Raw genomic sequence first — 24,204 nt, forward strand, 5'->3', positions numbered from 1 at the left:
AACAAACGTGATGTTTAAATCGTCCTTATATTCATATAAGACCACATCATACTCGGCACTGTTTTTTCATTGTCGTCATTGGATTGCATTTCCAAACAGGCTTACACAACCTCAACTTCCTTAATTTTTTTCCTCGCAAAGCACATTTTAGTGTTGTCATTTCTTGTACTTTGGCTGAATCATTATGCTCAAAAGGAAGCTGAAAAAGCTGGGAAAAGGTGGAAATAATTCTATAGCAGTCTGTCCCGCCCTTCCCCAAAAAAGAGAGCGGAGGCGCTCCCATCCAAAGAGTGAGCCCGAACTTTACGCACAACTGTTGCTCAGAAGCACACCAGCGCTGCAAGATCCTGGAACGCGAGGTAAGCACTTTTAGAAATAAAACTGAAAAAGTACTTGCAAACATGAGTTTCTTTTGATTTTCACTTAGATCTCATGAAACATGACGTGAGCATATGAACAGACGCTTAAATTAAACTGTGTATTGCACAGTCTAATTACAGCTAATATTAGTTTAAGTGTTTTGGACTGCCGTTTCTTGTTCTGACCGGATAATTTGATGAATGAATTAAAGCATCGGTTATGTAATCTTTATGTGCGGCTCTGTGACTGAGACGTTCAGTCAAGGCACCTCTAAGGCGGGGTGTTGCTCATCACAAATGATTGTAAATGATTTGGAAGTTTGTGCTTTGCTTTAATAGGTGTGACACTCTGTTTTATCAACCATCAGGGAAACGTTTAAATTATGACAAGTCAGCGCGTTTGCTTCTGCGCAGAGGGCAAAAGCGGTTTTTACAAGTTTTTGCGTGCACGCGCGCGTGTCTCGGTGGGCACAAGGGTAAAGGTCAACTTTTGGCTACTGCGTTGGCAAAACACACAGATTGAAATGCTTTGCAGGACATTTTCTGAGCCGAACCGAACCTGAGCCGAACACACCGGCCCACAGACTATTTTTCAACATTATGATTTCCTTATCAGTGGTCCTTTCCATGTTTAACTTACCATTTCACTTACTATGGGTTTTATAGACAAACAGGCAGAAGCTTTAGTACTTTTAGGGCTGAGTTCAACACTGCTAAAGCACCACAACAGAGTGCTGGTTAGAGGCTGTAAGATCTGGTAAAATGATTTTGCAGCAGGAGCACAAAGACATCATTGATTCTTTAAATGGAGCTGCAAAGCACTTTGTTGTTCTGCCTGTGCCTGAATTATGAAAAGAAGACATGGCAACAGATGTCACATTATTGACCTGGAATCCATTGTGATTACATCTAGACTTCATTTTATTACCTTGGCGTAGATGCATTTCATATTTTTTGAATAGTTACTCAACGTTACATGAAAACAAACTTACAACAAGATTTATGTTTAGATAGCATCGAACCCAAGTCAGGTGTTTATCCTTAAGAAAAAGTCACCTTTGAGCATACACTCTTACGTACCCTCTACAGCAGCTCTTCACTGGGTGGGGATCTGCTCCACAATGTTGCTGGTGCAAACGTGATAAATGGCCTGCATTTGTATAGTGCTTTTCTAGTCCCAAAGGACCCCAAAGCGCTTCACACTACATTCAGTCATTCACCCATTCACACACTGGCAATGGCAAGCTACATTGTAGCCACAGCTGCCCTGGGGGGCACTGACAGAGGTGAGGCTGCCAGACACAGGCGCCGCCAGACACAGGCGCCACCAGGCCCTCTGACCACCACCAGTAGGCAAACATGGGGTTAGTATCTTGCCCAAGGATTTTTGGCATGCAGCCCGGAGGCAGCCTGGGATCGAACCACCGACCTTCTGATTAGTGGCTGACCTGCTCTGCCACCTGAGCTACAGCCAGAATAAGCTTCAGGAAGAACTCTGTTTAAGTTAGAAACATTTCAGCAGGAAATCGCTTAAGACAAGTTTGTCATGCAGAACAGTTTTGGGCTATTCTCTAATTTTAAAATCATACTGTTTAGTAGGAAATGTCACATAAGTGTTTTGCGCTTGGCACTAGAGCAAGCAGAGAAGAAAAACAGGAAAAGTAAAATAGAAACCACCTGGTTTTCAGTATGCTCTCTGATCTGAAGTCACATCACTTTTCTCACAGGATCAGGCTTGACACACTCTGACTGCATCTTGCCACTCTGTCTCTGCACTGTATTGTATACAAAGAAAAGGCTCCAGATCTTTAATGAAAAACATTTATAGCTCCTGTATAATTCTTTGTATAGATCAACGTGTCTGATGTACTTAAAATATTAATTCAGTGTAGGCAGCAGCAAGAGCACAGTTTGCTGAAAACAATTATTATGGAAAGATATCAGCAAGTGACTCGGTCAACATATCCACCATAATCTGGGGATGCAGACAGGACTTTTAAGAATATACTACATGCATTCAGACACTCAGATGACAGATTTTTGAATACTGAACTATTGTATTGTATGAAGGGTGTTTTTGTTATTGAACAACATTTTTTTTTCAAGCACTGAGAAATGTAGCTGGCGTATTATTGTTTATATTTCCCTCAACATCACCGTTTGCCAAATTTCCATGTGCAATCAAAATATAAACCACAGCTTTCACCCTCCCTGGTGCCAAAACATTAAGCATGGAAAATATGTACATCTGGCATGTTGTCAAATGAAAACAGACAGGTCATAAGTGAAAAATATGTTTCTGATAATAGCTGTGAAATTTATATCAATAATCACTGTTTACTTTTACAGGCTAAAGAATGCAAACATCCTTGTCATTTGGAGGCTTATTTTGAAGAAGTGAATACAAAAAAAAAATCGAAAATGAACATGCAAAGAGCAACATTGTTTCTATGTTCGATGATTTTGTACGTGGACGTCTGTCTAAGCCAGAGAGACTGCACAGGCGTGGACTGTCCTGTTCTCCAGAACTGCATCGAAAATGTTTTAGAAAAAGGTGCTTGCTGTCCTAAATGTATACAAAACGGCTGCACCTGTGAGGGCTACCAGTACTATGACTGTGTGAAAGCAGGCTTCAGGGATGGGAAAGTCCCAGAGGGGAAATCTTACTTTGTGGATTTCGGAAGTACCGAGTGCTCCTGTCCTCAGGGAGGAGGGAAGATAAGCTGTCATTTCATTCCATGCCCTGAAATTTCCCCCAACTGCATTGACATTTTACAACCTGCAGATGGATGTCTGCAGTGTGGTCGTATTGGCTGTGCCCATGGCAACAAGAAGTATAAAGCGGGGCACTCCTTTCAGATAGATCATTGCCAAGTTTGCCACTGTCCAGATGAAGGTGGAAGGTTAATGTGCTCACCCATCCCTGGCTGTGACCACCGCAGTGTTAATAAGCCCATGTCGGTAACAACTACAGAGAACAACAATCCTTTGAGAGACTTTCGAGGCAATCGCAACAGCCAACAAATGAGTCTTGCAGAACCATTTTCCAAGCTGGTGAGGGAAAACACTCTACCGCTGTACAAGCAGGACCCACCCAGTTTTGGCACAGAGGATTATGACTATACTCTGGCAGAGCCAACATCTTCCACTATCCAAAATCTGGCCCAACCACTGGAATCTACTACATTACCACCAGCTTACCCAGAGTCAAGCTCCACTAGCCTCAGCTCTCATGATGAAAGGAGACACAGGCTACAAGAAGAAAGCCCAAACACACAAAGGAGCACAGAGGATGAGGTTACTCATAATATGGATCCAACTACCACAGGAGGTGAAAACAAAACATCATCACCAAAGGCAACTACTGCCACACAGATAGTGACCACCGGGCACCACAGGCCACAACAGGAAACTGGAGAAAGACCCATGAAACATGGCAGTCACAGAAACAGAGCGGGCCAGGATACTCTAAGAGACACAGCACGCACTGCGCGTACCAACAGCCGGCCCTTTGGCCACAACAGACAAAGTCATGGCGACCCCCGTCCTGTCTCCAACAAAGGACATGAAAAGGCAGTGGAGCACAGGCAGCTGATTGGTAAAGAGGAACGACAGTTATACCCTACAGTTCAATTCAGTCCCACTAGAAGAGCTCCAGTCAGGATGAGAGAGGAAGGCGAGGAGCATCAAAGACAACCTCAAACACTCAGCAGCTATCAGACTCGAGATGCTGAGGCCTACACAGAAAGTAAGTTAGCATATAACGCACAGTTTTAAGTAATCCTAACCTTAACCTGATAAATCAAAGCATCCCTACTTGTGTGAATTTTCATTGAAGGTATTGAATTTAAAACAAATCTGAAACATGAAATGTTTTTGATGCATTCAAGGCCTGCTTCAAAATAAATCACACCGTGATGATGTACTGATGTACTCTTTCAAAGGAAATCTCCATTTCCTTCTCTCACATCCTCTCTCTTTTCAGGAGGAATTTATAATCACTCTATTTTATCTGGCAGGGATCCAGGAAAAACAATTGTTCGTGGAAAGATTGTTCTCCCAAGATATCATTTATCTACCTTACTCAGAAGGGAAAATTACTATATCTAGTATATATTCATTTTCATACATTCACATTAAGAAAATGCTATTTTTATTTCTCTAGAGGTTTCTAAACAGCAACAAAGAGTAAGCCAGGCACTGCTTTAAACAAAAAATGATTACATCATAATGCTTCGAATAAGTCTGTGTCTCATATTTTCCCTGCTTTGCTCCAGTGAGATCACACCACTTGCTTAAATCCTTCATGTGTTTATTAGCATATTCTCTAACAGATCAGTTCCCCTTCGGTGCATATACTGCTGGTCAGAGTACTGGATAGAAAGCAGACGATGAAGTTTGTCAAAGGCAAGTTACACAGCACTAGGAATATGTGAAGTTAGTTTACATATATGCAATAAATCAAAAAAATAATTACAATTTAATAATCCAAATTTATATTGCTTTGAGTTTAGTGAAGAATTTCATTTCAGGAAAACCTACTTTTTACACGCTTTATGGCTTTAAGGCACTGGTGGGTTCACTATATTATAGATCTCCTATATGAGGTGGGTGAACTAAATTATAAATGCCTGAAAGGGGAGAAGCTTTTAAAAAATCTTACTTATTCCTGGTGTTTTGTCCAGCAAACTGCCATTGAAAGGTGTGTAGTTAAGCTACTTTCCAACTCTATGATTTATTGTTGAGACCTGTCAGAACCAATTTTTCCTTTCAGCGCCTGGCCCCTACAGGTATGCACAATATATGCAGAATGCATCTATGTGGTTTTTCTGTTGGAGCGCACTTCAAGAACTAACTGTAAAGCTCATGTACAGAGAGGTTACTTTATTTGTATCCATAGGTAGTCTGGTGTCCAGGATGTGAGTCGTCTATCCTTACATTGAAATTTTTAAGACACTACAGACAGAAGATAAACATAATGCAACACAGCTGAAAGTCTAAGTGGGCATAGTATTTCACCAGCAATAAGGAGCTCGAACTAACTGGTCTGGCTACTCAGTTTGCATGATGGAATGAAGTGAGAGTTCACTGGACTGGACTAAAGGAAGACGTCCAGTTTGGTGACACTTCAAGCACAAGCAGGAAAAATCCCAGCTGATAAGAGTCCTGACTAATGCCTTTTTATCAGTGCAATTATCTGAAGATGCCAAAGTTATTTAGACAGCAAAAGAGAAAACATAAATAACAAGAACACGGACATTTTTCACAAAACATAAATGAGTTGCCTTTGCTGCGGCCCAAGACAAATGTGTTTGTGCTTTTCTTCAGTCAATAACTCCTGCTCATTTGCCTTTTTTCCTTCCCAGACAGATCCAGAATGTGCTCAGAAGGAGGGTGGAATTGTTTAGACTGTTTAAATGCGGGGCTAACCTGGTTTAGGATTTCTTGGGGGTTGTACCTGTGTGCAGCATAATACCCATCTGATGAATGAGCCTACTGTTATGGCTTGATTGCCAGGCGCTGCTGCTTCTCCCTCATGAGTCCATGTGATTACCCATCTCTCACGAGGATGCTGGTTTCCCAGTAATCTTCCCAGTAATCACTCCATCTGAAGCGCACCTCTGCACAAATTTACTCTCACTAACTTTCGTTCCTGCTGTACCAAACACAAACCACAAAACAAAACAAAACGGGAACTGTGGATAAGGCACAAGAGTAAAGGACGAAGAAATATAAGAGGTGAAGTGAAATAACGTGGAGTAGTGCTTGTTTTTGTCAACAAAACTGTCACAACATCTTGCATGTGGGCATGGGGAAGGGAAATGTATAATTTTCCTTAGGATAAAAGGCGGGTGAAATCCAGAATTGGCTACGTGAGAGTTCATTCCAACTTCTGTAAAGATCAGTTTGAAGAAGATAATTAATCTAAGTATCTTTCAGTTCATTTAATTTTGGCTTGTCTCCCATACGCATCATCCGCTTACTAAAAAACCGCCTGAGCCTCATGTCACCCATGATTATAAATATATTTTTAAAAAAATTCCAGATGCTGGAAACCACTCATAAAACTCACCCACAGCATAAGTAAAGGGAGATTGGTGATAAATTGTAGAAAAATAACAGGTTTGTGTCTTGCACCCATTTGCAGTTCTGTCATAAACATATACGCATATGAACAAATACATGTAATCCAAGAAGTAATTGACTATTTCACCTCCAGTCCATACATTCTTTTACACAAAATATTTCATTTATACTTTAATGCAGAAACAGAATTACTTCTAATGGGACTTTTAAAAATTGAAAAGCACAAATTAGGTATGAATTGTTCCCTGCTGTTATTTCTATGTGTCAGGTCCAAAGATTTCCTCAGGCAAAACATGGCTAAATTTCCTGTGTTATGGCTTGTGAACATAACTTGGAATCCATAAGGCTCCATGAGGGAGGGGAAAGTAGGTTCAAATTACAAGACGGTGGAAAATAATTTGATAGAGGTGTGCTGAGGAATGTACACTGATGCAGATGTTGTTTATAACTCAAAATACACAAAAATGTGTGGGCTGTGATGATGGGTGTTAACACTGGGAAACATTAGGAAGCTATAATTCAAAGTAATTCAATGCAGCAAATAGTGGCAACCCTGGAAAGTGTGTATTAATGTTTCACTCAGATTATTTTACCACAAGGAGGTGTAATTGGATTGGGGTTTACTGTGCAAAACTATCAAACAATGTGACAACCCTTCAGGGCTTCCATGACTACAAGTCTGTGAGCCAATAATCCCACGATTATTGGCTCACAGTCTCGGGGGAAATTAAGGCCAAAGTTGCAAATAATTGAAACCTGAAATGTCTGTTTTGGAAATGAAATCATAGCATGCGAGTCATCCCTGTTATGTCACGGCCAGCTGTTCTTGGATAGCGACTGTGTGTTTCAAAAGACACGATATCTCTGCAAGTACTCGTGTAGAAGTGGGGAAGAACATTGTGTCACCTCCTCGGGTGCTTAACCCCAACCTACGCACACACACACACATCTCCTCATGCTTTTAAGCTTTCAGCCTAAATCATCTGGCATGTTCAGCCTCATGAGTTTGCATGTCGGCGACCTTTGGCATGCGCTGTTTTTCCTCAGTGCTGGTCCTGATCTCTTCAGCCCACCTGTCCAAGTGCACAAAAGAAGAGACACGCGAGCCTTGATTAGTGGCAGCGCACTGCTTTATGACACCTCCAGACATGTTGAGAGTTGCCCATTTTGGTTGTTATTGTAGCTTCATATTTTCAGAGGGTGTGATGTCACCAGTTCTGGATTTAGACAAAAGTGAAGCATCTGGTGTTAATGTTACTTTAATGGACAGATTTAATGACAAGCCTAGAACAGAGAGATGACGCTAAGCCACCTTTCAAGTGCATCTTGAATCGCTGTCGTGGAAGCACAATAATTAGCTTAGTTAATTATTGCACAGCTGAATGGAAAATGTTTCTACACAGGCTTAATTATAAGGACTGTCAGAGAGAAAGGAAGAGACTTGGTTTGACTAGATACATGTTTGGCTGATATAGTTTATCATTGTTTTTGCCCCCAGTAGCTATTTTCATGAAACATAATCTCCTACAGACGCAAAATCCTTTTGAAACATGATGATGAGCTGTATGTATACATCCTGCATTTTGATTTGACATGTGGAATTTATGCTTGTTTGTTACAAGTGGAGTGATTCCACTTGGAGAAAATGAATAGGAGGCATAAGGAGAGGGTGAATAATTACGTTCCCTGTCGTTCTCTGTCTTTTAATATACTTCCAGAAAGGTTCAAAAGGACTTGTTTACCTGCACGGCGTACATACAGATACTGTAGTTGTGTATCAAAGAGGCATCATGCCTTTCAAAGTTTAGATTTCCTCATTTTTAAACCCTTAAATTATGCAGACTGCAGCATTCACTCACTCCGCTATGAGTAATTGCTTGGGCCTTATTACACAGGTAGGTCAGAGAGAAATAGTTCAATGAAAATAAGTGAACATGGAAGTTAAAAAGCTAAAGTGGCTTCAGGCATGCTTGATTTCTCTTCAGAGCATCATCTCTTTAGAAAAGACTTTTGCTTGGTCTTTCCTCTCTATGATCCCTGCCCTTACTTATGGCTGATTTTCCAAACGACCATACTGCAAGAAACCAATTAGAGCTCTCTGAGAGGGGTTTTTAAAAAAATCTTTAAAAATAAAATAAATCATTTTTACCATGCTCTAGTATCCTCTGCTTTGTTTCAGACTTAACTGAATTGTCTCCAAAACACAGAATGGATTACTACTTAATCTCGCACAGAAGACGAAGGCTAACTTTCATCACCACCGATGAAATGTTAACACAAGTTGCTTTGACTTAAATATATCGTCAAGTATTGAATAGAGTGGGTAGCAGCATTTTTTTTTTGTCTCAATTTGAACGTAAATTGGATAAGAACATGTTATTTGCAAAATTAGGGTTAATTGGATGAGTAAAAAAGGAAAACATAGCCATTGCTAGGTGTAAATTTTATGATATTTATAATCTTGCAAGGTGTGACAAGCTGAGAAGACATAAATGCAAAGAGGTTTGTCTTGTACAGTAGTGCAGGGGCCACAAATCAGCACAGGAATGCGCTTCCCTGTTATTCAGGAAACACATATAAGCTCTTTTTTTCCTCTGTAAACCGAATCATGTGTTTTTGCTCTGTCTGCTCTCAGCTTAAAATGAAGTGCTAATATGTTATCCCTTTATTCTGATCCAGCAGTCATCAACCTGGATTTTACAAAAAAAAAGAACAGTTTTACTCTGAAGCTAATTTTATAGAGTCTGGGGTTTCCTACTTTTTGTTGCCATTTAAAGTGAGAGCAGAGTCAAGGAGTCTGAAAAGAAAAGAAATGCACACACACACACGCACACACACACACACACACACACACACACACACACACACACACTGTAATTGCTATTCTCAGCGTGCAGTCACCGAATCCAGCAAACTCTGTCCCGCAGGAGATGAGATTTGATTGTATTTCAGATATCAATAACCACATTTTTACAGCATCTCGCTGACGGGATTCTTAGATAAAAATGATGTACAATTAGAATCCAGCGATATGCATGATGTCAACATTATTTTATGTGGCTTGAAACCCTGGCACACTGAGTAGGATAAATCTGTATCTTGGTGTTTGTGTTTTATTACAGTGTCTGCCAAGGAGCAGCTGAAAACCTGCTGTGAGACAGGGGCGAAATGGGCTTCGGCTAATGGTCACTGTAACAACATGGAACCACCCGCAAAAGATATCCACTCGATGTGCTTGTAAGGGCATTATTACGTAACACCGATCTACTTCACTGAACATATCAGAAGAATATATTTCTCACCTCATTAAAGGCCACAAAAGACATAATGACAAAGTAATTTTCACATTTCGTTACAACGAGGTGTTTTCTTGCATGATTAATCACATTTTAGCTCACTTTTCTTTGGTGTTGCTGAATGATTCTCAGAGCTAAATATTAAGATTTTCATTTCAGTTTCTCCATCTAATAGAATTCACAGAAACCTGGAAACACAGTCCTGTCAGCTCTGTGGTAACACTCTCTGGAAGAATTGTTGCCGCTGGAAGGCCACAGTTGCAGTCCAGACATTTCTGCAGTCATTTCTCATGTGTGCTTTTCTCTGTCAGGACTGCCCAACAACAGTGTTGCCTCGGTTCCCTGAGAGAAAGTCGGTGCTTGGCTGGAGTGAATGCAGCCAGAGCAGGAAATATGTGCAGAGAAGATGCCAGCAATAAATGTGGGATTGATTATTACAAGGCAAGTATATGTGACCAGGTAACCTGGCAAACACAGTTCAGCACGGCATTTGCCAGTATTTTATTTTATTGTAGATGTCCTCTGAGATTTACTGGAGTTGTGCCAAATCCTTTTTATTTAATGATCCTATTTAATCTAGACACTAATTTAGGGCCTGATACAACCCCAGATTCCCACAGTCTTGCAAACTTTATTATCTTCACAGCAGCCCTAGGCTATTGGACATGTCAGATTTTGATTCTATGAAACTGTGTGAACATGGTGTCATAATTAAAGATGTCAGAAAAGCAGCAGGGCAGGAGAGACATTGAGGCAATCAGTGAGGTCCATTCGCGATGACTGCGTAACCATTATATGTCCAGATGCCCAAAGTAACTCATTTGCTACCTGACCTGTTGAAGGAAATCAGCCCATCTGTTCAGAGGCACATGAGCAGCGTGAGGCCATTACTGGCACTGTACAGGTGTTAAATATTGGCTTTCACCACCTTTTTGAGGAACCCCTGTAGTTTTAGTAATATTATTCCATCTACAAGCACGCTACATCACAGCAATCATTACTTCAGTTTTATGTTTCCCCATAGTCCCGGGCACTTGCAGCAGTAATCTTGCTGAGAGCTAGAGGGAAAACGAGTAAGAGCCCACACACAAGGGGAGAGCTGCCCCAAATTCAGACTTGTAACTACTAAAGATCAATCCAACAAGATGAAAAGCTTGTGGCTCTGTGAATTTCTTGCACAGCAGTACTCTTGGCTAAATGCTAACAGGAGTCTGTTAATATGCTTACAATAATAAAAGTCTTCAAAGAATTTAGAAATGAGTATTTAACACAAATACATCTGAGGCTAAGGGAATCTAATTCATTTTCACGGTGTGAGAAAACTATCTGACTTGATGATGGCACAAGAGGAAAGGTTAAGGGATATTTATCTGGAGGGGAACATAAATCTGTGTATGAAATTTTAGGATTAGCATTAATTTTAGGACCAGTTCTCTGAAACTAGCCCATAAATAGCAACAGTAGCAACAGAGGAATAGTCAGGAACATTCAGGTGACTGCCAACATTACAAGTATACACATCCTGCCAGTAACAGGTCAGACCCCCTTTTTGCTGTCAAAACCACCCTAATCCTTTGTGGCATAAATTGAAGAACTTGCTGAAGATATTTAGTCTATGTTGTCATGGCAGGATCACACAGTCGCTTCAGATTTGTCCACTGCATATCTATGATGCCAATCTGCTGCTCCATCACATCCTTAAGGTGCTTTATTGGATTGAGATGTGATCGCTATGGAAACCAATTTGATTGTAGTGAGCTCATTGTCATGTTCAAGAAAGCAGTTTGAGATGACTTGAGCTTTCTGACATGGTGTGTTACTCTGCTGGATGCAGACGTTAGAAGATGAGTAGACAGTCATCTGCAACATTACTCTGGTACACGGTGGTGTTTAAACTATGTTCAGATGGTGTGAAGTGTGAAAACATTGCCCACACCATTTCACCACCCCTGGCGTGAACTGTTGATGCAAGGCAGGATGGATCCATCATTTCGTGATTTTTACACAAAATTCTGACACAACATCTGAATAACGCAGGAGAAACTGTGACTCATCAGGCTGGGCAATATTTTTCCAATCTTCTATTGTCCATTGAGTCCGTGTGAACTGTAGGCTCAGTTTCCTGTTCTAAGCTGACAGGAGTAACACCCAGTGTGATTTTAATTTTGCTGTATGTTCAGAGATGTTCTTCTGCAATACTTGGTTGTAACAAGTGGTTGAGTTACTATTCCCTTCCTACACCTTGAAGCAGGCTGCTCTCATCTGACCTCTGGCATCAGCAATGCATTTTTTGTTCAGATAACTGCTGCTCACTGGATATTTTCTCTTTTTCAGACCAGTTTCTGTAAACCCTAGAAATAGTTGTGTGGGAAATTCCCAGCAGATCAGCAGTTTCTGAAATAATCAGACCAGCCTGTCAGTGCTAATACCACATCCAAAATCACTTAAATCACCTTCTACATCATTCTGGTGCTCAGTTTGAACTTCATGTCCACTTGCTGCCATGTGATTGGCTAATTATATGTTTGTGTTAATGAGCAGTTGAACAAATTAACCTAAAGAAATGGCCAATGAGTGTCTTTATCCTCTGGAAACCATTAATCAGGTCTCTGCAAAACAAATCCACAAAGTACAGCACAAATCTCGATATATTTTACTATAATTTAGAGCTACTGGCACAATGAAGAGTCAAGGGAAAATATGTAAGATTAATTATATAGGCAGCAAGCATGCCCACCAAGTTTCTGGAAATGAGTCCCATTTCAAACATTTGACTAAAAAAACAATTTGCAGAGCTACTAGAGGAGATGTCAGGGTCTCATTAAAAGCACAAAACATTATCCTCAGGGACCATACTCTGTAAAAAAAAAAAAATTAGATTAATAAAAAAATGTAATTTCCCTGTTTGGCAATGCAGCTGACCTACCAGTTGAAATATTAAAACTGCCATCATTAGACCCACATTGCCGGGAGAACAAATCATGAATATGGGATGGACCACAGTATGTTTTGTTTTTCACAAAGTGGGTTTTAGACTTGTTTCCATGCTACTTTCAAAACTTACATAAACCCCAACTTCACGTTCAAAGGCTGTTTGTGTGAATTGCAGGAGTGCTGCACTTGCTGCTCCCTTGGGCTGCAGTTTCGCAGTGAGGGGCATCGCTGCGAAGCCCACCACTTCCTGGATTTTCACTGCAGACACATCTTTCTAACCTGCTGCGAGGGGGAGGAGGGGAGGACTGTGAATCAAGATGGCCGGCACACTATCAGAGAAAGGCCTCCTTTGAACTTTACTCCACCACCAAAAAAAGGTATTCTGAACAAATATTGACATGCATGAATTCACATTGTGAAAGGCATGCTGCAGGTTGAAAGCAGGAGTATTAATGGGAATCCGGCAGTGCCTGGCACCAGTTTTAAAAACAAACCAGGTCATTTTATTTTATCAATCTTTTTTATCAACATGGTATTTCTTCAATATTGAGAAAGAAACCGGCTGAAAGAAACATATAATAACCAAATGTAATATAATTATAAGAGATTTAGTGTGTACCTGCTTGCACTGTATTCATTTCTATTCTAGTAAAACACTGTTATTGGAAGTTACCATACACTGATTTTCTTTGGCTGCTATAGGTTGACAGACGTTCAGTCCATTGCATGGCTAAATCTTCAGCATAATTAGAAATACAGCACGTGTTTTGGTGGATTTTATTCATCTTGCACTGGATTGATTTTCATAATAGCCCACCGATGAACTTGTTTGGTCATGGTCCTGGGTCGTTGACCCAGCGTTTTGTGTTTCATTTTGGATTTATCTTGTGTTTTGTGTTAATTCTTATTTTGTATTAGTGCTTTGGGTTTGGTTCTTGTGTTTAGCGCTTTATTGTTCTCCCTCCTGTGCTCTGTTCGTGTCCCTGAGTTTGTCTTTGTGAATTTCCTGTTTTACTTTGAAGGTCTGTGTCTGTTATCACTGTGTCAGCTTGTGTCTTCCTGTCGTCTTGTGAATTAGGATCAGCTGTGCTCCCCTCCTGTGTGCCATTACCTGATTGCCTTGTGTGTGTGTATATATAGTGGGTGTCAGTCTGTGATCCTTGTTGGTTTGTCTGTGTTGTGCCGTGTTAGTCAGCTTTTCGCCTCCCCTCTCTGCCCTGCGTTCTTCGTGTCATCTCTGTGTATCTCCCGCTGACCTTATGTTTCCAGGTTTGTTTATTAGTTTTTCCCAGTTTAGGTTTATGTTCTGTTCTGCCCTCACCTTAGTTATTGTTCACTGTAAATAAAACTCGCTCGCACCTCCGCCGCTGTCTGCGACTTGCGTCCTCATTCACTCCACCACACGACAGCTGCCCCAGCCGTCACACTTTTGTCCTGTGCAGTCAGCCCTGCAAAAATAAACTAATAAAATAAATCCCCCTTACTACTATGTTCCATGTAAATATTGCAGGTAATTAACAGGTTTTGTCCTTGATGATATGCCATGACTTGTGAGAGTAACAGCTGTTCTCTCCTTGTGCTGTAGTATCGGACAGCCCGTATCGTAGAGAGGCCTTCTCCATTGGTCAAGACCAGAATGGGGAGAATGCGGTGGAGAGTCCTGTTGAGGTGGAGGATATGGATGAGTGCCTCATATATGAGGGCAACATCTGCCACCACATCTGTGTTAACACAATAGGCTCCTTCCGGTGTGAGTGTAACCCCGGGTATGTGTTGCAAGAGGACGCCTTCTCTTGCGTGCAAGGTAAGTAAAGATCACCAATCTTTTTCTGTCACACTAAATACCACAAGACCTTTCTAGCGATAGCAACACATGGGGAAAAGGCTCTCTCTGCCATTTGTTTTTTTTAAAGCAATGATTTACAGTCTGCATGCATCCCAGAGAGAGCCCATTTATCTACACATTCACTGTGTATTATTTTCCTGGCCTATTGAGTTCCTTCCTGTCTGCAAGGCCTGATAGTGCCTAATAATAATTATTCTATTCATACAACATCCCTTTCCTGACTGACAGCAATGGCCAATTAGTCACATCTCTGCTGTCGTCAAACGGGATTTAGCGAAAGTTTTTCCACGCTGTTTGAAATGTTTGTTTTTTTCAAGACAAAAGTGAAGATCTGCTCAGATTCACAGTTCAGGAGTATTTTTAGATAAGACTGTGCAACGTACCGGCCTTTAATCAACACTAGCTTTTACCAACAGAAGCCTGTCTCAACAGGATACTAATGCTAGAGCTCTCAGCAAATTACAGTGAGCAATGGGCCTCACTGATAAAACCAAATGTTTGTCTGCAGGCAGTGTTTTTTCCTGTCTCACCTATATTGCTATTACAACTTTCATCCGTAGCCACTAGCCTCATATCATCCTAAAACGCCGGTATTCTACAACATCTAAGTCTCGAAGACCTTTGTAGATGGAAAGGTGGAATTTGTGATTACAGAGTAATTCCTCGCTTTTGTCTTGACATTACTCATGTTTGTGCAGAGGCGGTGGATGAGGAGAACAGACTGCAGGAGGTTGACAGAGCAGCAGTGGAACCCACCTCTCCACTTCCGTCGTCAGTCCTACTCGACCCCTGTGAAGGTTAGAAATGCAGTGCTTGATAAATGGAGAGAGAGAGCTGCAGATCTGGCGGCTCATAGTGAGCACGCTCATTCATCTGGAGACCGGAACATCCACCTTAATGCCGCTGAATATAACTCTCCCTTTCCATCACATGTGATTGTGCTGCAAATGTCAAACACAAGTGGCATTTTGGTGTTAGTAATTCATTCTTCATATCATAATGAGTGCCATGTCACATTTTGTTGCTCTTGTTTGGTTTCCATGACACCAGGGTGGAGGTCCACCACACTGTGAGCCAATAGTATGAAATTGAATATGACCAGGTCAGCAATCAACCTGGAAACCTGGAAGAAAATAAGCAAACGGCATTACAGTAAACAGAGTGTTCCCCCCCCCCCCCCCCCTCCAACACAAGCGCTCCACTGTTTCTGCTGAAGTAGTGCTGTGTGTAATGATAATGCAGTGCATTTCATTTGACCTGACTACACGGCATTATTTTCAGGAAACAACATCTGTGAGCAACAGTGCACTCCAGTGGGCGGACAGCCCCGATGCTCCTGCTCGCCAGGATTCTCTTTGAGAGCTGACGGACGCTCGTGTGAAGGTAAGGAAGTAAAATGTTGAAATAATGCAGAAAACCTTTGAAGAAGTGAAAGCGGCTTGCATTTGCAGCACTCATTTAAGTCTTCTTCTTGAGCTCGCAGACATTTGGTTCCATTTGAGAAGTTTCTTGGCAAGACTGTCTGCCACTGTTTTGTCTCTTCCGCTCATCAGCACCTCTAGATTTGCAGAGGAGATACAGCCCTTAATCCCTTTCACTTTTAGCCACCAACTGGAAAAGAAAAAGAAAACATAAGTGGAGAAGTTTTGATTTTCCAAAGGGATTATCCCAACTATCCATGCATTATCAGAATATAGCTTAGCAGCTGCATACCATACCTCTTATTTACATTCAGAATGGACTTTTTATCCTTTTTATCCTGAGTCTGATCAGCTACTGCGCTATGTGTGTAAGCTCTTTCCCTCGGGATCTGTCTTTAAGCTATAACCATTGGTCTGTTCTCTACTTGGCAGCAGCAAACTGTGACAGCAGCTCACTGTGGCAACAAATTTCTCATTGTGTGGATTTTATACCCAGTGGTCTTACTCCTGATCTTTCTCTTGGAGGGGGGTCTGACCTGTCTCTTTAGTCTGCGTCAAACTCCTGATTGTCAGATACCAGACAAAGACATTTTTTTTCTCCCCACATCTTGTCTGGTTTCTCTAAATCTGTGCATCTTCTCATTGTTTATTCTCTTTCTTCACACTCTCACATTTGTCCTGATTCTTTTCTTTTCAAAATCCAGACACAAATGAGTGTTTGTCTCCACATGCCTGCCAGCTGAATGAGCACTGCATGAATACTGCAGGGAGTTATGTCTGTCAGAGACTGATCACCTGTCCGCCTGGATACCAGATCAACAATGACATTTGTGAAGGTACACTACACCTTATCAGCATTAACCAGCATCAATGTATTTACTTACATCCACAGTGAATATATTGTAAATGGCAGCAAGGGAGTATGTGAACTACTGTGTTATTACAATGTAATGAAACTGCACTGTTCCAGTGTTTATAAGCCTTATGAGTATTCGCCCTTCACCTTAAAATCACCCTGTAATTATGACATTTTAAGCACACAGTAAGCTTGAATAACAAAAAAACCCCAAAACAACAAAATATGAAGAATCTACCTTTTTCTATAGTATTTCTTGCTGCTAATTGTATGAAGAGCTTCCAGGCTCAAGGGTGGGTGGTGCCCAACTTTGGTATGAAATAGTAAACCTCCCTATGCGTCTCATTATTTCCATGCACCATAAATTGGGCCTGTGCAGTGGTCTCCTTCATAAAGCACCAGCAGTGTTCAGGAAGAAGGGCCTCTAAGATCAGTATTAGTAGCATTTGAAACTGCAGATGGATTTCGAGCAAGGACAGTCAGCTAATCCGTATTCCTTGTGAATGTAAAGGATCTTCAGTCGGGCAAAACGAGCATTTAAGAAGAAAGTAAGCCTCCAAACAGATCATTGGCTCTGAAGTAACAACATTATCCAAAGTGGGTTGGGAGCAATCAGACCAGCAAAATTAATGATAGTCTGTCAAAAGCACACAGACCTTTTCTTTCTTTTAATTTGTCACACAATGTGCCAAGAATGTGGCTGTTTCACCCTAGGTAAGATAATGCAAAAACGTCTTTATGCCGTGCTACTTATTCCAACTTAATGTCTTACCACGAATGCTATAATGAAACACTCATTTAGCCTCCTCACACAAATGAAGCACATTCAGCCTTCAAAAAGAAACAAATGCTTTCTTCCCTCATCTGGGAAGTGAATGACTCAGTTAAGACCAGAAAATTAATTGTGCAATCTTGCATTAGTGCTCGCTGTCTTGCCGTTGATTTTGAAAATCTTGGTTCGTGATGAGCAAATAAAGACTTTTCCCATTATCAAATACAAAGCACTCGATTGCGCATTTGTAGCTGCAAACAGAGACAGCTAGCAGCAAATGTAGCATGATTTTCTGTAGTGCAAATTATTTTAATATTAGGAGATTAAAAACATATGTAGCCCACAGCTAACCCAGCGTTCCACTGCAAAAATTACATTTCTCATTTTCACCACCCAGAGCAGGATGGGGAGAATAAAACTAGAAAACATTAACAAGAATTTGTCAAAATAACTTTTTTAAAATGTGACCTCTGAACATGGCTGCATTACCTAACTCTGCAGTATTTAGTAGTATTGTTTTTAATTTTTAAGTGAAACACTGAGAAAACTGACTGGTTAAATCGTCTCTCGCAGCAGCATGCGGAGTCTTTGACCTTTCAAGGTTCCTTGATCCCTCTGACTTCACTGCGAGGGGAAATCACTACCAGTCTCTCACACATTTATCCTGCTTCCTGCTTTTTCTCTGTCTTTCTGTTGGTGTCAGGCTCACTCAGCTTCTTGCTGAGTCTGCCAGGTTTGTGTCAGGAGCGAGATGCTCAATCACTATCTGCTGTTTAGAGACCTACCCTGTGTCTGCAGGGCTGCCAGAACTAGTTTAGGCCTCTGTACAACATTTGCAGTGGTGAAATACTGCACACCTACTTGAAAACACAAGACTACTGTGAACGTTTTCATGCACAGACATACACAAACACATCAGTATTTTCTTTTTTTTAAATATTTTGAGAGTATGATTTCCCTCCAGCTTTGCTTCACACCGTGGCAGCAGATGTGAAAAGCTGATTTTCAGCAGGTAAATCTTTGAGTAGACAGGTGTTGTGAGACTCTCGGGGAATATAACGCGGTGTTCACTCATGCAATGCACAGGAGACTTGTGTTGGTTTGACTAGATGTGCTAATCAGGTTAATATACCTGAAAGGTCTTTTGTCCATGACAGCTTTTTAGTATACATATGATTTCTAAGTTGTAATTACTTCTTTTAGCCTTGACTTAGAGTGCTTTATGATGAATGAACAGCAGCAAAAGTCAAACACTCGATCTGCTGTTTAACCAGAGTGCCATCCAGTGGTAAAATGTGCTATTACATCTTCTCTCCATTAAACCCTCTCTTCTCCCACAGACATCAATGAGTGTGCGCAGAGAACCCATAACTGTGGAGATGGCTTTGAGTGTGTGAATACAGAGGGCTCTTTCAGATGCAACCCCAAAACTCGATGTCCTGTGGGCTTTAGCCACAACATGCAGGGCAGGTGTGTAGGTAAGAGAAACCAAAAAATGTCCTTGCTAGACCTGCAGCGCTTTGTTCACTGTGTTTTCTCGGTTACAGGTGTAATAGAAAATTTTTTATTTATTACAAAAAGTGAGCAAAAGATATAATTTCATACAACATTCCTACATGTACAGAGACACATATCATCAGTTTCACCTTTTTCTCTTATGTTTTGTCCAACTCCAAAATGATCAATATTGCTGCAGATTTTAATCACATATTTGTCTTTGGATATGTTTTTATTTTGCTTTATTTTTTCCATTTGTTTCAAAACAAGATCCTCTGCCTCAGACTAGTTGTAAAGACCTTTTTCCTCAATATTCTGCTTATATATATATTTTTTTTTTTTATTTTGATTGAGTTCTACTACTAATAAGATGAATAAACATATGAACAAAATAAAACTAAATGAACAAAACTTGGGTTAAAATCGGGGAGTTGCTCAAACAGAAGATGGTCCAAAAATTCAGAAAGACAAATCCAAATACTGACAACAAGGATGCAAGGAAACTAAATCCAAAACACAGGAACATGGGGTAAAGACCAGCCAGGGAATGCTGGCAACACAGACTGACAAAAGATAATCAGAAGACGTGAGCCATAAATATGTAGAGAACTTAAACGGGTAAAACTAAACAAAGGATGCCAAGGAAAAAGAGACACACAGAGAGAAGTCATTAAAATTGGCAAACCATAACAATTTTTTCATCGTTTGTTTTTTCTTTTTTTTCCTTTTAAAGAGATTTCTTATCTTGTTTCCAAACAAATGAGTGAATCCGGGCAGATGCACCAACAGAAATTCCCCCACAGGTGAATCATAGTGCGGGAAGATGCACGGTTGTTTGTCATGCAGGTGAATCAGCAGGTCTGCAGTGACAGAGGGGTTAAATGCCACACAGACATGAGATCAGAGAAGTTGCTGTTAGGGGCTGCAAAGGGTGGATAAAAGCCAATCCTATGTCCTCCTCCAGTACAAACTGATGCTGTGGAATTAGCCCCCAGGGGCAGGAACTGAGGCATGTCGAGGCAGAAGACGCCGCTATAAAAGGAGCGTGAAAGAAATGCTCTGAGAAATGAGAAAATGGAGAAAATTTCTGACACACACACGCACACACATACACACACACAAAACAACAACAAAGTTATCCAGAGGAATGCAACTGTGTGATGTGTGGTTGCTTTGATATCACAGCTGTACAGTGTGGCTAAAAAGCTGCACTCTGGTCTCAGGACCCTTGTCTTTGTGCCTTTGGGGCTTTCCTCTTCTCCTGCCTTTCTTAAAACGTATCTTCCTCCCCCCTGTGGTGTCCGCAATGCCAGACGTTGACGAGTGTGGTGCTTTGACCCAGCCGTGCAGTCCAGGATTTAACTGCATCAACACAATGGGATCCTACATTTGCAACAGAAAGATAACATGTAGCCGTGGCTATCATGCTAGTCCTGATGGGTCCAGATGTGTTGGTAAGATTCGTATTGAAACGCATCGTAAACAAACAACCCTACATGTGCAGACTTAAGGTCAAAATCAACATGTCTTGTATGCGTGTCTTGTTTAAACAAATGCTATTCATGAATATAATTTCTGCCTTTTTTCCTTTTTTTGGTTTATAAATGATGCCTTTTTTAGATGTGGATGAATGTCAGAGCAACGTACATCGATGTGGAGAAGGCCAGTTGTGCCACAATTTACCTGGCTCGTATCGTTGTGAATGCCGAACAGGCTATCAGTATGATTCATTCAGAAGGATGTGTGTAGGTATGAAGGACATTACATATGTAATCTGAAGAAAAAGTTCCTGTTTTTCCTTGTGCCACTGTACAGCAATCCCTCTGGTTTGGCTGCCTCTTCTTCTCCCCCTATTTATTATTCTGTTGTGGGAGAGCTGCTGCTGTTTCCCAGCCTCTGCTGTTGGCCTCTGCCGCTGAGCTACCCATCACGTCTCCTGCAGCAGAGGACTTTGTCCCACCCCGGCTTATCCTGCCACTGCTCCCTCTGTTCGGGACTCACTGTGTTGTGACTCTCATAATAATGGACTCTGCTCGTGTGTTTAGACTATCAGCAGACAGATGGTCCCCTCACATCGCACTCTCGTTAACATGCACGCAAGCACACACAGGCACGTACGTATTTGTGCAGGACAACAAAACTGCACATGCCTGGTTGCGTGCACGCACTTGCACACATGGATGCAAACTCACAAACACAAAGTGCACTCACCTAAGTATGATGATGATGCTGCCTCTTTCTTTCAGATATAAACGAGTGTTGGAGCTACCGAGGCCGTCTGTGTGCCCAGACCTGTGAGAACACCCCAGGCTCCTATGAGTGCTCTTGTACCTCTGGTTTCCGCTTATCTGGTGATGGCAAGAACTGTGAAGGTGTGTATGTGTTAATGTCTGCCTGTACGGGTGTGTTTGCATCAGTCTGTGCATGCTGACACATGTCACTGTAGATTTTTGTGCATTTGTGCATAAAAATATGTGTTCTTGTGTATTTATTGAGACACCATGCTTGTATGCATTGATAGACAGGCTGTAAGGCTGAGCTGATGTGAAAGCTGGGCACAGCACAACATGTGCTGGTTAGCTGCATTAGTGTATTGTACTGTGTATCATGCCATGCCTTCAAGCTGGAACCATTAAAACCATAATTGGCTTCATAACAACATCTTGTTTATATGTTGGGATAAAAACATTGAAACTGCTTTGATCAAGTCAGTTGTGACAGTAATGAGCTCTAACCTCTAATCCCCAGATGTGAATGAGTGTCTGGCCAACCTATGCAGTCAGGAGTGTGCCAACGTCTATGGTTCCTACCAGTGCTACTGCAGACAAGGCTACTACCTTAAGGAGGATGGCCACACCTGTGAAGGTGCAGTATGCTCTATTACACATTGCAAGCACCGTGTTTATACAAAACGTTTGTTTAGACAAGTTTATATATCAATTTGACATGATTTATTCTCCTTGTCATGCAGACATTGATGAATGCTCCCAAAGCATTGGCCATCTGTGCACCTATAAGTGTGTGAATATTCCAGGCAGTTACAAGTGTGCTTGCCCTGACTATGGGTATACCATGTCTCCAAATGGACGATCTTGCAGAGGTGAATAGCTCTCCACAACATGCATGCGCTCACTGTACTGCAGCCGCCTCAGAGCAAGTGTGCCCCATCGAGCTTCGCCCTGAAACTGACTTTAAAAATGGCTCAGCACCCACTTACATAGCATACACTAATGGTTCTGCTCAGATAAATATAATTGTTGGTTGGTGCAGTAATTACACAGCCTGTAAAACTTTATTGGCCTAAAAATCTTGTCAAACTAATTCGATTTTTTGCTTGAATAGTCTTTTTTCCCCACAAGGACATTTTTTTCCCTCCATTACCCTGTGACTAACCAAGTCGGTGACTAAACCAGCTCTTGTGCATAAACTGTCTGTTTTAGATATCGATGAGTGTGCCACAGGGGCCAATAACTGCTCCTTAGCTGAGACCTGCTACAACATTCAAGGAGGGTACCGCTGCCTTTCTTTTAGCTGTTCGGCAAACTACCGAAAAGTGTCTGACACGTAAGTCAAAACATGCCTTAAAGAATTCTATTCATTTGGTCTTTGTAAAAATTTACAGTGTCTATGGTTTTTTTGGGTGGGCCGGGTGGGAGGGGAGGTCATAGGCAGTTGCATAATTTTAGGAAGGATCACTTCAACTGTTGAAAAATCAGCTCAGCACAAATAACCCCTCTCAGTCAGAAGGTCATCATTATAATTTTCAATTTTTTCTGTTCAGTTTTTTCTACTCTAGGCTGTGTATGATGTCACTTGGATGGCATATCCCTACTTTGATCAGTTCAGGTGCACAGGTCTGGTTGTGAGCGTTTGAAGCCCAGCCTGTCTTTTGTTTAAACCTTCTGTGTGTGAAGGATAACCAATTAGAAGAATTATACCTTAAACACAGGGTGTCCTGTAAGTCAAAATGACTTGTTTGAATGAACAAATGCACAACACAAAGTACAGAATAAATATAGAATAATTTTGAAATGTAGTTTTGTTTTGTTTTTTACCTGTCACAAATTCAGATATGGAGCTACATTGGCAAAGCAGAGCCAGTGTGCATTTAAAACAATGTGTCTTAAAGTCATTTTGAAGTGTCTTGCTATTGGAAGGTGATAAAGCTGCTGTATAAAAAAAGGTTTCCTTTCTTTCTCCCTCATAGGCGCTGTGAGCGAATCAGCTGTCCTAACTACCTGGAGTGTCAAAACTCTCCTCTAAGAATCACCTACTACTACCTCAGCTTCCAATCCAACATCATCATCCCTGCTCAGATTTTCCGCATCGGACCCTCTCCTGTCTATTCCGGAGACAACATCATTGTCAGTATCACAAGCGGAAATGAGGAAAACTACTTCAGCACAAGGAAGCTGAATGCCTACACGGGTGCCGTGTTCTTAAACCGCCAAGTTCAGGGTCCCAGGGATTTCCTAATCAACGTAGAGATGAAGCTATGGAGACAAGGGACATTTACCACCTTCCATGCAAGGATATACGTCTTCATCACAGGCAACTTACTTTAACAGCTGGAATTGTGCTGTGGCCAATATGGACCTTTAAGCAATTCCTTAGGACTCATCTTTAGCGCTGTTTAACAATACCACTGTCACTAATGTCCAGCAGAAGTTATTATTAAAGCATGGCTATAGAAATTATGGAAAGAAGCTTTCTACTTTGTGCCACTTAAAAATTACATCTTTTCAAAAAATATTCAAAGTCTTAGTCAGAAACAACACATTTGGGGATATGAAATATTTAAATATCACAAAAATTACGCTTTCTGCAAAATCATAGACAATGACCAAGCTTCTGCCACTTTTTATATATCCACTTTCGGCTGATATCATTGCGTTTAATGGCAATTTGTAGGTTTATAGCATTGATAAAAATGATTTGTGAACAGCTGTCCCATTTCTTTTACTGTGTACTGCTGCTTTTGTTCTGTCTTTGATGCATATGCAAAATATATTTAATCCTACATTGTATGTTACATTTTTATATCTCTGTACCTCTCAGACATATTATGGATGGATGTATCATATTTTTTATGCTAAACCCATAAACAAAGTATTTTAGTAAAATATTTAAAAACCA

At 41.1% G+C, this 24,204-nt stretch overlaps 1 protein-coding gene across 2 annotated transcripts; it reads left to right on the forward strand.

Moving 5' to 3' along the window:
* The first annotated feature begins 303 nt into the window (after nucleotides 1–303).
* LOC146550838 (fibulin-2-like) lies at nucleotides 304–24,204 on the forward strand. 2 transcript variants are annotated; one of them, XM_085260296.1, is made up of 17 exons: nucleotides 304–359; nucleotides 2,709–4,107; nucleotides 9,569–9,683; nucleotides 10,054–10,183; nucleotides 12,852–13,053; nucleotides 14,262–14,480; nucleotides 15,221–15,319; nucleotides 15,804–15,905; nucleotides 16,648–16,779; nucleotides 18,912–19,049; nucleotides 20,382–20,522; nucleotides 20,689–20,817; nucleotides 21,315–21,440; nucleotides 21,817–21,933; nucleotides 22,040–22,168; nucleotides 22,509–22,632; nucleotides 23,276–24,204. In XM_085260296.1, the coding sequence occupies exons 2-17, from the start codon at nucleotides 2,781–2,783 to the stop codon at nucleotides 23,631–23,633; spliced, it is 3,588 nt and encodes a 1,195-aa protein (XP_085116422.1). In that variant the 5' UTR covers nucleotides 304–359; nucleotides 2,709–2,780; the 3' UTR covers nucleotides 23,634–24,204. The 2 variants fall into 2 exon arrangements, with proteins under 2 accessions (XP_085116422.1, XP_085116423.1); XM_085260297.1 differs by lacking the exons at nucleotides 20,382–20,522; nucleotides 20,689–20,817.

The sequence above is a fragment of the Mchenga conophoros genome, linkage group LG20 (assembly GCF_057382185.1).
Source record: "Mchenga conophoros isolate Kocher_MC1m ecotype Shallow Benthic linkage group LG20, M_conophoros_male_GT1.1, whole genome shotgun sequence".
Taxonomy (NCBI): Eukaryota; Metazoa; Chordata; class Actinopteri; order Cichliformes; family Cichlidae; genus Mchenga; species Mchenga conophoros.